The sequence below is a fragment of the Chinchilla lanigera genome, unplaced genomic scaffold (genome assembly GCF_000276665.1).
Source record: "Chinchilla lanigera isolate Chin_1 unplaced genomic scaffold, ChiLan1.0 scaffold00001, whole genome shotgun sequence".
Lineage (NCBI taxonomy): Eukaryota > Metazoa > Chordata > Mammalia > Rodentia > Chinchillidae > Chinchilla > Chinchilla lanigera.
Window position 1 is genome coordinate 57,586,542 of NW_004955402.1, and position 13,403 is coordinate 57,599,944.

At 38.2% G+C, this 13,403-nt stretch overlaps 1 protein-coding gene across 3 annotated transcripts; it reads left to right on the plus strand.

Annotated features, from left to right (window-relative positions):
- The first annotated feature begins 109 nt into the window (after window positions 1–109).
- Timm21 (translocase of inner mitochondrial membrane 21 homolog (yeast)) lies at window positions 110–12,276 on the plus strand. Of its 3 annotated transcripts, none has more exons than XR_259108.2 (7): window positions 110–754; window positions 6,941–7,003; window positions 7,102–7,199; window positions 8,351–8,424; window positions 8,512–8,617; window positions 8,712–8,910; window positions 12,088–12,276. XR_259108.2 is itself a non-coding variant. In XM_005373066.2 (6 exons), the coding sequence occupies exons 1-6, from the start codon at window positions 457–459 to the stop codon at window positions 8,805–8,807; spliced, it is 735 nt and encodes a 244-aa protein (XP_005373123.1). In that variant the 5' UTR covers window positions 110–456; the 3' UTR covers window positions 8,808–10,866. The 3 variants fall into 3 exon arrangements, 1 of the variants encoding a protein (XP_005373123.1); XR_259107.2 differs by having other exon boundaries at window positions 12,107–12,276; XM_005373066.2 differs by lacking the exon at window positions 12,088–12,276 and having other exon boundaries at window positions 8,712–10,866.
- The last annotated feature ends 1,127 nt before the right edge of the window (window positions 12,277–13,403 follow it).

Here is a 13,403-nt window from a genome sequence, read left to right on the forward strand (position 1 = left end):
AACACTGGCACAAGTGCCCACCCCATGCAACTATAAGAACGAGCTGTGTCGGCGCTACCACCCGCGCAGAGGCGTCTGGGAGGTGTTAGAGGGCTGACGGGCTCTGGCTGCCTTGCATTGTGGGAGATGCAGTCCCTCCTTCCTTCCTCTCTGCGACCCGTCGATTAAGCGTAAAGTCGTTAAACTCCGCTTCCCAGAATGCCTGCGAGATTCCCAGACTGCTTTACGAAGATATGGCGGGGAAGCTGCGAATGTCAGCTCGGAAGGTAATCGGGACATTTTAATTGAACTAACAAGAGGACAAAAGACACGAACATTTTCTCGGGAGACTTTTCGTCAGTATACACCTAAAGCTCCTATAATACAAATGTGTGAATTTCACTAGTCAAATGGTCAGGCTGTGAATCTTTGCTGATTGTAGTTAGCATCCGCACTACGCGGAAGTTTTCTTTGAACATGATCTGTCCTTTTCTACGAGCTGTACAGTATGCCGAGAAGATACACAGATCCCCCGGGGGGCGATTGTTGTTGCCACACTTGGCGTTTAACAAAGCTTGCTTTACAACTGAGCCTAGTTTGAGATGGGGGCTGCAAGAGCAGAAGAAAAAGGTTCGACCTGGATCTATCTTTGAAGTCGCCCGGAAAACTATCTGGACGCAGGGACCGCGACCCCAGAAAGCAGAGAACAGCGGCAAGCAAGTGTCTGTGCACAGAGGTCAGAAAGGGGAAACCACCATCCCAACGACTCAGAAAGGTAAAAAGCAATGTTTGTAGTGGCCATTCCTCCATCCAAGCTGAGGAGAGCTACCAGTCACATTTTTCTTTTTTTAATCTCGAGCTTACAACTAAAATTGAAAAAGTATTTCACATAAATTAAAAAGTGTGTCCGTTAAAGACGGTTTACAACTAGAGAACATAAACCTGTTTTCACAAATTTGAACTAGGACTTGAAAGTTGATTGTAATAGTGATATAATTATTGCACTGTGTATAGAAAATTTTTATCAACTTGTGTTATGCATATATGTAATTGAATAGTATAAATAGAAGAGGTTATTGAGTCATAAGCAAAAGGGTTTCGTACTTCAGCTCTATAAACTCTTCTATTAAATAACTGATTTTATTTGCAGATCCTAAGTGAGAGTCTATAGACTGCAAAATTAAAGACGTCTAAACATCTCTTTTCCGCAGACACTTTAGGTGCACTAATAGAAGACAGGGAGTAGGGAGGATGAAATGTAATTTTGTTAGGGAAAGTGAGAGACGTTTTTACAAGTATTTTACACCTTTTGTTTATTCATTTTGCAGGTAATTTATAAGAAAACAAAAGGAAGCAAAAAAAGCAGTTCAGACCCCCATTATTATACCACACAAAGATGACATTAATATTTTGGTTATTATGATGATATATACTTTTTAATTTGGGGGGGTCCTTTTTTAACATAAAATTGATATCCTACCAGTTGTTTTGTAACTTGCTGGGTATGTTAAAAATGTAATCCAAGATTTTCACTCGTGATAGTAATTTAGCACAAAACAACAAACAGCTCATGTGCTGAGGTGAAAGATACACAAGTATCAAATGACATCTATGTTGGGTCATCTGGCTGAAGCAACAGGGCGGTTTTCACAACAGGCTGCACTTGCTGCAGAGCCCTTTCCTGATATGGAACCCCCCCACAAAGGTGACAGTTTTCCTTCCTAGTGATTCACTGAGCTGATGGGAACAGTATTCTCACGTATAGAATATGCTGCTTCTAGAATCCAAAGAGTTCAATCAAGAATTATGGTGAGAAGGAAAGGATGCTGTCTTTTACTTAGGATAGGATGTCCCAGCATGCCTCAGAGAGTTTACCCCTGCAAGTCTCACAGATGGTTTGGTGAGCCTCGGAATCTTGTCGGGCTCACCTCTCACATTTGGAACACACACCTTACCAAGCCCTCTGACACACTTGCCACTTGTTCCTTGACTCTAGTATAATGACATTGATATAGTAGAGAGATGTGATATTCTGCTGAATGTCGAAAATAGCATTATCCAAATAAAATATTCTGTAGCAATGGAAATATTCTGTATCTTTGTTGTCCAGTATGGTAGCCACTGGCCACATGTGGCTTTTGAGCACGTGAAATGTAGCTAGCATGACCAAGGGACTTAATTTTAGTTAATGTGATATTAAACTGAAATAACCATAAGTGGCTAGTAGCAACTGTACTGAACAGTCCAAGACCAGAAGATTTCCATTCTATGTGACTATATGAAGAGACTGAGAGAATTATCAAATTCTAGCAAAGAACACAAATAAATGTATCCTGCTATCCCTTTCATGTTACTGCTAACTACAGCTGCTGCTGCTGCTTCTCAACAGAGGTATAAAGCATCCTTCAACCTCAGGGCATGTATTAATGTGCTCCCATAATGTTCTCATATCTGGCATCGCATGTGTGTGGAGGGCTACTGCTTGGTTGATTGCGGTCATCTACAATTACTCTCTAGCACTTAATCTGATTTTTGGAGGGGAAGACTGGTGACTGACATAGGAATACAACAGCATCCGCCACTCCTGTATCATTACGTGTTTAAGAATAGCACTATTTTTGCCATTCCCCCGTAGCTGTAATAATTTTTTTATTTACTATCTTGGTCCACAAGAGGAATTTCAGAGGCTTTCATTAAACTTTGGATGTAGCTGTAAATCTGTTATAAGTAACTTTGTTACACAGCCCCACACATACCTACCAGGGATTTAGGATGACTCTAGATCTTCAGGAATTGTTGGTGCAGACCCTGTGGCCAAGTTAATGGCAGTAGGTTCCTTTATTGAAACATAATCGAATCATATACTCTTGCTCACATTGCTGTGAAGGAATGGTCCTTCTTTCAGTAAATGGCTTCCTGGTCTGAAGACTTATTCAGGAACAGAAAGTGTGGCAGTGAACATAACTTTCCATTACAGCAATTGCCTTCAGCATCCTGCTTGTCCTTAATTAATTTTCATGACTATGTAATTGAGCAGTATCCTTGTCAGCTGCCCATTAGTGTTGCCCTTGGAACATCATGATGTTGTAATCATCTATGTTGCTCTTTGCAAGTCAGACACCCCTGGCTGTCACTCATCCTTACCATTTATTAGGATAGTTGTACCTACCTGTTAAATACCATGACTTTGTCTCTCAGTATTCTTTCATCCCCGTGCTGTGAGGGAATCCTGCCCTGTAAATATGTAACTGTGGCTTCCATTTAGCTTTGATAAGCGTCCTCCATACCCTCCTATGGAATATGGTCGGCTAGTGGGTTTTGAAGCTTTCTAACTTATATCTAGTCCAGTGTGCCCATTCTCAGCCTGCCTTTACCAGTTTGCCATGCGAGTTCCATCATTTTCACGTTCATTTATTGTGGACCATCACTGTTAACAAGTTTCCAAGAGCAAACCTAGCTGTGTATCAGTTTGCCAGGTGCTTTCCTCATTGATAAATTCTTCATCACCATAGGGTGCCCCCATGTGGATCAACTCTCAGTCTGCCGGCTTTGTAGTCTGTGCTCTTCGCTAAACTTTTTTTTTTAGCAATACTAGGGATTGAACCTAGTGCCTTCGTACTGAACTATATCCCCATCCCTTTTTCTATTTTGAGATAGTTTTACTAAGTTGCCCAGACTGGGCTTCAACTTGCGATCCTCCTGCCTCAGTCTCCCAGAGTATTGCATCTACAGGTTTGTGCAATCACACCCACTCCTTGGTGTCCTTTAAGGGACAGTCGTATACTGTATATGTTCTCCAAGCTCTTGAACGTATCATCCATCTCTTCCCATCTCATACCTAGTTATGTTGTCCTTGGGCACAAGGGGAGAAAGGTGGAATATTTCCTGAAGGACTGCCTGTCTTGTTAGGCAGAAGTCTCAACCTACTCATGAAAAGAGGGCATGCTAATCTTAAATGAGAAAGAATAAGTCACTTTTTCCGGCCTAGAAGTTTCAGAAGAATCTGAAGATTGCATGTTTTTGAGAGCATTAACCTCAGTATGTCGGTACCAAGCTTTAGGTTTCCTTTCATCCCAAATCAGAGCCTAGCTTTTGTATCGAAGACCTGCTAGGCTTGAAGTGCTGGCCTCTCTGCTGCTCTGATGACTTGGGCCTGATCCTCAGCCTTTTTTTTTTTTTGCTTCTGGATGCAGCCCATGTGGCCTCAGAGAAATATCGGCCTTTCTCACATCACCTTCACTGGGGATTCCTCTTATCTTCTTAGCATCTTTCCCCAGTATATTTGTGTCCCATCCATAGCCACTGTCCTGAAATTTCTTATTCCTCCAATATTCCCAAAAATAGCAATTCCAGTGCATTCTGTCTTACCAGGATAGAATACTCACCAGTCCTGGGTGGCAGCTGTAACAGGTGCAGTACAACTGCACGCTTGGCCTGTCAGTGCTCCTTGTTGCCAGCAAATGGCTAGTGATTGAGCTCCAAAGTCCAAATTTGGAGCTGCTTCCTTGGACCATTCCCTGTAGTACCTCCGGTAGCTCCACTATGTATTTGAAGGGAGAACTACTCTCAGAGCACGTGTTGAGGGTCAAGAGAAGTGTGACTGAGCAGAGCAACTCATGTCCATATGCAGTAGAGCCAGCCCTCTGCCAGTCCTAGGGGAGCCCTGAGTTTGGGCAGCCATGGGGAACAGCCATGACCTAGTGAGGATGCTCTATTTGGATAAAAAAATGCCTAAAGAGAACTCAACTGAGAACAGTGAGCTACTGCTTCTCTCTGCAGGCACCTAGTACTTCTTTCTGGGGGTACCCACTAAAGGGCAGAGACACAAATGGATGAGTTTTTTTGTTTTTATTTTTTTTCTCACTTTTTTAATGAAATTACTAGGTCTCAGAGGTTAAGAGGAGGGAAGATAGACAATAAGCAACGTCCATTGGAGACAGCTGTAAAATAACAGTACTATCAACTTGGAGCTTGGGCATACAGCTGGCAGTATTGGTTAAAGTATATTAGTCATGTCATGTTTCCATCGCTGGACACAGGAGGAGTTTAATTTGGCTCACAGTCTCAGTCTGTGGTTCACTGGCTCCAAAGTGGGAACATCATGGTGGAAGGGTATGATAAAGCAAAGATGGTTACTTCATACAGAGGGGAAGCGAAGCAAGAGATGCGTACCAGAGAGGAAGGCATAGATCTTAAAGCCACACCTCCATGACCTACCCAGCCACACCTAGAAGTGTGCTGCACTAACCCAGAACAAATCCCAAAACCAGTCAAGTTGAAACTCCACTGTAACCACCACATGTATTTTGTGGCATTCATGGAGAATGGAGTGAGATATTGTCATGGTAAGCCTCTCAACATCTGAGTCTGCGTAGCGAGTTTATGGTGACACTCATCGATTAGATTAGTCTTGTAAATTACAGAGATTTTAGCAGATGCATTCCTTTTAGTGTTGGAATCATATCTTTTAGGTTAGGAACCTGCACTGAAAATTTGAATAATTGTGCTATGCTGAAGACCATTTTTAAATAAATATTGTAATATGCAATGAAATTACAATGGTGAACTCTTACCATCTGGTCTAGTGAAACTGTATAATCTCTACTGTTTTATTGAAGAATTACTTTCTTATTCCCTACAATGGTTTGAGCAATCTTTCATTCTTACATCTGGTAATCTGAGCAATGTAGTTGAGGACAGCGATATGTAATATAACAACTAGTTGATTCGTAAAAGATAAATAAATATTGTAAAGTAATAGAAGTTTATGATACAAAAAGGGGAGAAAACAATGATAAACTTAAAATTTTGCTTTTCTGAAAAAAAATTGTAAAGAGATTCATGTTTAAGAAATCTAGGTTCCTAGCCAGACATGGTGGTGCACACCTGTAATCCTAGCACTCGAGAGGCTGAGGCAAGAGGATCTTTGGGAGTTCAAGACCAGCCTGGGCTACAAAAGTGAGCTCAAGGCCAGCCTGAACTGCACAGCGAGACTCTGTCTCAAAAAGACAAAATAAATAAATAAATAAAATAAAGAAATCTAGGTTCCTGATGTGAGTAAATTAATCAGTAAATATGATACTAAGGAGGTAATGCACTTTTCAGCAACAGTGAAGTAAATGTGATTGTAGTAGCTTTTGCATATATGTAAGATATCTATATAATGTACATACATCTGTGCAGTGGTACCTTGGTTCACAAACTTAATTTGTTCTCCAGTTTTGGAAAACATGGCTATGATTGTGTTTGTATGGGAAAGATGGCCTCGGTCATGTTTGTCACCTAATACAGTTTGCAAACAGAACCGAAATTTTGCCAAATCCTTGTTTGTGAACCAAATTGTTTGCAAACAAAAGTGTTCATGAACTGCGGTCCTGCTGTACCCTGTCCCATACCAGTGTATTGCTTGAATTTTTTAGCTCCCAGAATTTTCTCTTTAATCCACATATACATCTCTTATTAGTGTGGAAAAAAATAAGTACAATATATCTTCTATGTAGATTCTTCATTTCCTAAGCTTTTTAAATTCATAAATCTTCCTGGCCAGATTCCAGCTCTGAATTCAGTTTTCTTTATATTTCAAGCACCAGTCTGTGGGGGAACAAAGGCTGATAGCATTTGAGAATGTTAATCTGTGCCCAGCAAGCCTGGGTCCATTGTTTCTAATCTGTTATAGTTGTTCTCACTCTGAAGGACTAGATGAGGATCTCCTCCTGCTAGAAAGCAAAGCAATGTTAAGATTTTAACATTAAATAAAACAAAAACAGAGATTCCTAGGCTCTGTTCCAGGATTCTCCTCAAGTTGTAAAGCACAGGGAGATTTGAGAACAGCTGCTGAGAACACTCCGGAGCCATTTACTTTGACCCTGACTCCTGTGTGTCCTACTAGAAATGCTGAAGCTCGAAGCAGACTGGTTTTCAGCAGGCACACGTATAACTCACTGGCATTCTGTCTTTACAGTGAAAGAAGCTGGACGAGATTTCTCCTATGTAATAGTGGTACTCATTGGAATCAGCATTACAGGTAGCAAAAAACAACAAGTATACTTCTGCATATCCCTTTAATATAACTTGTCATCTTGTTCTTGCTTTGCTTCATCTTCTTTTTCTGTGATTTTTCAGGTGGCTTGCTTTACACGATTTTCAAAGAACTTTTTTCTTCATCCAGTCCTAGTATGATATATGGGAAAGCCTTAGAAAAATGCAGAACACATCCTGAGGTTAGTTCTGTGATGAGAGGGAGAACATGTCGGGAGGAGGAACAGGTAGAACTCAAGTACCAGTTTCGAAGCCAGCTAAATGCATAGTAATGCTGTTGGCTGGCTTGTGATTGTGTTATGAGGTCTTTGTTCCGTATTTGAAACACTTTGATCACAGCTACCCAAAGTCAGTGTATGGGTGTTTCATCCTAATTATGGATACATATTTTTCAGCATTTTGAACAAATAGGACTCCATAAAATAAACACAAAGAATGAACTATTATTAAGGTGATAATTTGTTACCTAAAGGAGCTTTATGAATAGTAGTTAAACTGTAACAATTCAGTTTTTCCACTATGTTTTTTAAAGAGCCAACTCAGTTGGGTATCATGCCTGCTCAAAAAATAAAAAATCCTAATATTCTAATACTCGTATGTTTATTAAATTACTTGGGCATTTACTCTACTTGTTTTAGCAAATATCTGTCATCTTACATATTACTCCTTTTCATTCATGCCTGGAAGTTGTGAAGATACTCAGCAAAGAAAAAAATAAGAATTATACAAAGATGAGGGCAAAACTCTTTTTAGTTTGATATCACATTTGTATTTTTTAGAGAGAAGCCTAAGTATATGATTATTAAATTGAATAAAAACTACATTTCTACTTCTTGTGAATTTTTCCATTAAGAATTACAGATTCATACTTGGTTTATTTTAAATGCGTCATTGTTATTCATTTTTTTCTGCATGTATTTAGTGACAAAATTTCATGTTGATCTCATAGCTTTTAGTATTAAACCCATTTGTTAAATTTATTAAAATTATTCAAACATTTTGTCTTCAAGCCATGAGGTGTTAGTAGAGAAATGTTAGGACACTTCTTTTTTTGTAAGGGACATGAAACAGCTTCATTTCAATGAACATTATTCCAAAATTACAAGTGACACCATGAAATTACCTGTTGCCATCTCTGTGCATGAAATATTTGAATTGTCTGTGGGATGATTTTTGCATAACTTTTCCCCCAGTGTTCTCATCATTGGAGCCACCATTTTTGAAATGGCTCTAGACTTACTGATTTCTTTTTCCCTAAAATATTTTCATCAGGAAATAAACTTGTAGAAACAAAATTAAAGCACTAAAAGTAAGCATTGTCTTTATTCTTCAGGTGATCAGTTTCTTTGGTGAGCCTGTTAGAGGCTACGGGGAGATGACGAGACGGGGTCGAAGGCATCATGTCAGGTACAATAGTCTGCTTGCAGTTAGAAAGCTCAAGGATGGTTTCTAAGTAAAAGGAACTGTGACTTACGTTATTTCATGTCTCAACAGTTTTATCGATTATGTAAAAGATGGGATGAAACACACACGTGTGAAATTCTACATCCAGGGGTCCGAGCCAGGGAAGCAAGGAACAGTGCATGTGGAAGTAAAAGAGGTGAGAGAATGGGGTTATCAGGGGTCAGTGGTTCTGAGCACAGTGTTATCTAAGCTTTGGAAAGGAAATAACACCTGGAATATATTTTTTTCAGAATCCAAATAATGGTGAATATGAATTTCGGTATATATTTGTGGAAGTGGAATCCTATCCTAGAAGAACTATTATCATTGAAGATAATCGATTCTGAGATAATTAAAAGAATCAAGCAAGCATACTATTTCCTGGTTGGTGTGGAATGGTGCAGATTCATTGTGATCTTCATAGCTCTCTTCCAGAATCTGTTCAGAAGAGTAAGACAAGAATATATCATATCACTCATAAAAGTGAATGTGATAAGATAATTTGATACATTTAAACAAGTCTTTCTTGTGAAAAATCATGAAATAGACCATAGAGCATATTTTCTTAGTGTGAATTGTCAATTATGGCAGTATTTCTGCTTATTTAACATCATTCATAATGAGAATTTTTTGTTACTGAAAATTTTGCACCATGTAAATAAAATAAATTTAAATATTTTGGTTTTTTATATTATGTAATTAAGGCTGGCAAGGAAAAATTAGAACTAAGAAAAATGTCAAAAAGTATCTTTCTTTTTTTTTTTTTTTTTGGTACCGGAAATCGAATTCAGGACCTTGTGCTCGCCAAGCAGGCACTTATGCCACTAAGCTATATCCCCGGCCCTGAAAAATATCTTCTTGCTGTATAATTTGGAATCTGTCTTGAGATAAACATACGGAAGTATTTGAGAACTGTAGTGAGCTAGATGTTAAACACATTATAGAAAGGTTGTGGAAATCGTATAATTTAGGAATCTGTTTCCTATTTTCCACTCTGTGACTGAGGCATTGTCTACTGTGGGAAGAGAACACAAATTGCACCCTGGAGAACCGGCTCTCACTCCACCTTTTCTAGCGAGTGTGCAGACTGTGCGGGTCCCTCAGCCTCCTGAGACCTCACTACTCTCTGATTGGCTTGCTACTGAGTGAGAAAATGGGTACAAGTGCCTGGACTCCCAGCCCCTTTGGAACTTAGGCTGATACTTGACACTGCCAAGAGAACACCAGAGATAAGTGATAGTTGTTCAAATGTATGTGAGAAGCCCTTTTTAAAAAATATTTTAAAAATGTGAACACTCTATTTTATTGGAAGTATTTGCTGGACACTTGACTTGTTAAAAAGTGACCCTCACTTGCAAGTCTTTTTTTTTTTTTTTTTTTTTTTTTGCGGTACCGGGGATCAAACTCAGGAACTTGCACTCCCCAGTCAGGGGCTTATGCCACTGAGCTGTATCCCCAGCCCCACTTGCAAGCCTTATCACATAACTAAAGTGTTCTGTGTGCAGTGATCTGCAGAGGCTTCAGAGTCGGCATTCCCCAGCACTGTGTCTTTGTTCTGTAGAACTGACAGTGGAGAGGTTTCAAATGGATTTTTGAGATCTTAGCATATTCAGGATAGAAAGGTACACAGGAAATCTGTTTCCCTGTTTAGTTTATCTCTTTACTTAAGTAGTTAAATTTTTTGTTTAACTGCTGTCTGAAGTGTTCTATTATTTTAATTCTAAACATTTCAAACATTTAGGAAGTATGAAAAGTGTCACAGCAGAACTGTTGTCTCACAGAGGAACATGCTTTCAGTGACATGGTGAACTCTTAATTTGGGTTAGGTCTCTTAGCCAGTTTTTCTGTCCTTCCCAGTAGATTGCTTCCTATCACATACAGAACTATTTTTTGTATGCATAATAAACTTAAAGTTTTTAAATGTGATCTGATTTTGTTTTTGGCAATAAAAACATGGAGGTTATCTACCTCTACATAGCTGTACTAGTGAGTCTCAATCTAGCTTGATTTTATTCATCTGCTCATTGACATAATTTTATAGCCAGAGATGTATCACCATTTAAAATTATAGAAAGATATTGCCCCTTGTAACCATGTTAAGTGAAATAAGACACAAGCTTAAATATCACTTGATTTCTCTCATGTGAAAGGCCCAAAATATAAATAGCAAAATAAAAGATAGATAAAAGGAAGTAGGGAGATCTTTCTCAAATGGGAAAGAGATCAAGAAATGGTGAGAGGTAGGAGGCAGGGGAAAGGACTGGAAAGAGAATTAAGATGTGTTGTGTACAAGCACCAACTCCCCACAAACGGTGTAATCATGAACTGTAAATGTACTAATAAAAAAGAGGCAAAAAAGTGTTACTGTTTATAATTTTATAAACGTTAATTGGTTATATCATGAAATTACTGAAATATGTATTTGTATGAGAATTTAAAATCAAGAGAAAATAAGCCACCAACAACCAGGACACAGGAAAAAATACAAATTATTTATTTGTTGTCTACAGTTCTTGATAATATTCCCTAAAACACAGAAACCTAGAGATAATTATATGTAAGTGTTAACCTACTTAAAATCACTATAAGGAGGTCCAGGATATAGCTCAGTAATAGAAGCACCTGCCTGGCAAGTGCAAGGTCCTGAGTTCGATTCCCAGTACAAAAAAAAAAATCACTATAAAGAAAAATGTTTTTTATATTCTACATATATGAGCAAAACAAAGTTTTCTCTTGGATTTTTTTTCATCTTACTAGAAGCTTCATAAAGTAACTATAAATCCAGTGAAATATTTCTCTTTTGACAGTTTTTCCCCAGTAATAACTAATATGAGCTGATTTTGTATAAATTTTATGATAATCAAGTATGTATTGAAGTGGTCATTTGATCAGCTTCAATGATAATGCTATGGAAAAAAAATCACTGGTACTCCTGAAGCCCTATATTTTAAATTAGTTGACTATAAGATAATTAAATATGAGGAGTTTCAAATCTGTATTTATTTGACAAACACCTGCATGGCCCTTACTGTGTACCAGGCATTGCTCTAAGCACTCTATAAATAGCTTGTTTGACCTTTGTGGCAACTCCATGGCTACTCCAAAGTTTCAGTTTTACTGATAAAGTAATTGATACATAGATGGATCCCAAAGCTAATATGTGGTAAAGATAGAATTTCACAAAGCTAATAAGTGGTGAAGATAGAATATTTACTTAAGTGGTATTTTGCTGTCACTATACAATGCTATCTATGATATTTTGTTCTCAGCTTGGTGGCTTACTGCAAGATTAGTAAGAACAGCAAAGAGTTTGAGACTAAAGCTAAGGAATATTAACAGTAAGGGCCTGAGAGAAAGAGGAGGAGCCTTCAAAGGACATGGACAGATGAATAATTGATGACAAGTGATATTCATGGATAAGACAAGCGAGGAAGAGACAGGACAAAAAGGTGGGAGGGAGAAAGCTAGGAGAATGTTGCTGGCTGAATTATGTCATGCTAAGAATTTATATGTTGGAGCCTCCAAATCTCAGAAGTCTCAAAACCTGATTGAGAGAAAAAAACCTTTAAAGTGATTAAGGTAACACTATGATTGGCCCTAATTCAGTTTAACTTGTGTTCTTATAAGAGGACTTTTGAATATACAGCAGCACACCAAGGATGCCCTCGCACAGACAAAAGACCATGGGGAGGACATAGAAGAGGACCATCTGCCAACCACAAAAAGAGACCTCAGGGGAAACCAGACCGCTGACAGTGTCATCTTGGACTTCCAGCTTTCAGAACCATGAGAAAATAAATTTCTGTGTTTAAAGCACAAGGGCTATGATATTTTGTCATGGCAGTTCTAGCAGGCTAATGCAACACCAAAATCAAGAGAAAACATAAGGAAAAGAGAAAGAACTAACGAGCAATGTCAGATGCTGATAAGACCATAAAGAATTACTCTCTTTTCAAATTGTCATCATTATGCATTCATGAATTGTCACTCTGGTTTCAGTCCTTTTGAGACTTTTGAGACTCCTTCTGAGACTTCTTTAGCTTTTATATGTCTGAGCAGAGCTAGACTCCTCTACATTGGAGAGAGGGATGGCACAGGGATCTACCAGCATCCTGGCATCTGCCTCCATGCTGAGCTGGTTGAGACCAGCCATACCTTCACTCATAATTAAGAGATGATGTTTCTTGGGCACTGTTCCTACACTTGAGGTATATGTAATGGTCAGATCTCTTCAATACAACCCTAAATAGAAAGCAAATGCAGCTTCATACTGGAGATTTCTCACAGGAACATTAAACCTTTTAACAGTAAACCTTGTTACAGTAACATGAAGTTTATTTTTCTCAGAAAAGTGCACACAAATGTTCTTTGCCTCGCAAAACAGGCAAAATCAATTTCATGTGAGGATTGGAGATTTTATCCTATAAAAGAGAATTAGACTTCAGATTGCATTTTAAAATATGAATCTAGAAAATATTCCTAAAATTTCATTATAAATTACTGTAATACATGTATAAAAATACTGTTTAAGGTAGCTCTTAAAATGCATTTCATTCATCACACTCAGACAGGACCTGGTGACATCTTTCTCTGTTGCTATTAAATCTTTGGCCTTTGAGGGCCACTTCCCTTATTTTTTATTTTTGTAATTGACAAAAGTTGCATATATTTACAGTCATATTTGAAATTTTCTTCACTTTATCATGTGGTCAAACACCTGACAGTTCACAGGTAAGACAAACTTGTGGCTTTTCATTGGTACCTAACGCTTCCCAAGTTAAAAATAATGGTCAAATAGTCTTGGGGTTAAATGATAAAATATAACAAAGCTAATTCAGAATATTATAAAATAATACTTTTATTAAAACTACCAACTGTACAAATTGGAGTCTAACTTTTCAAAGTTAAAATTTAATAGCTATTTCTTCAGAAGTTTGGAAAAA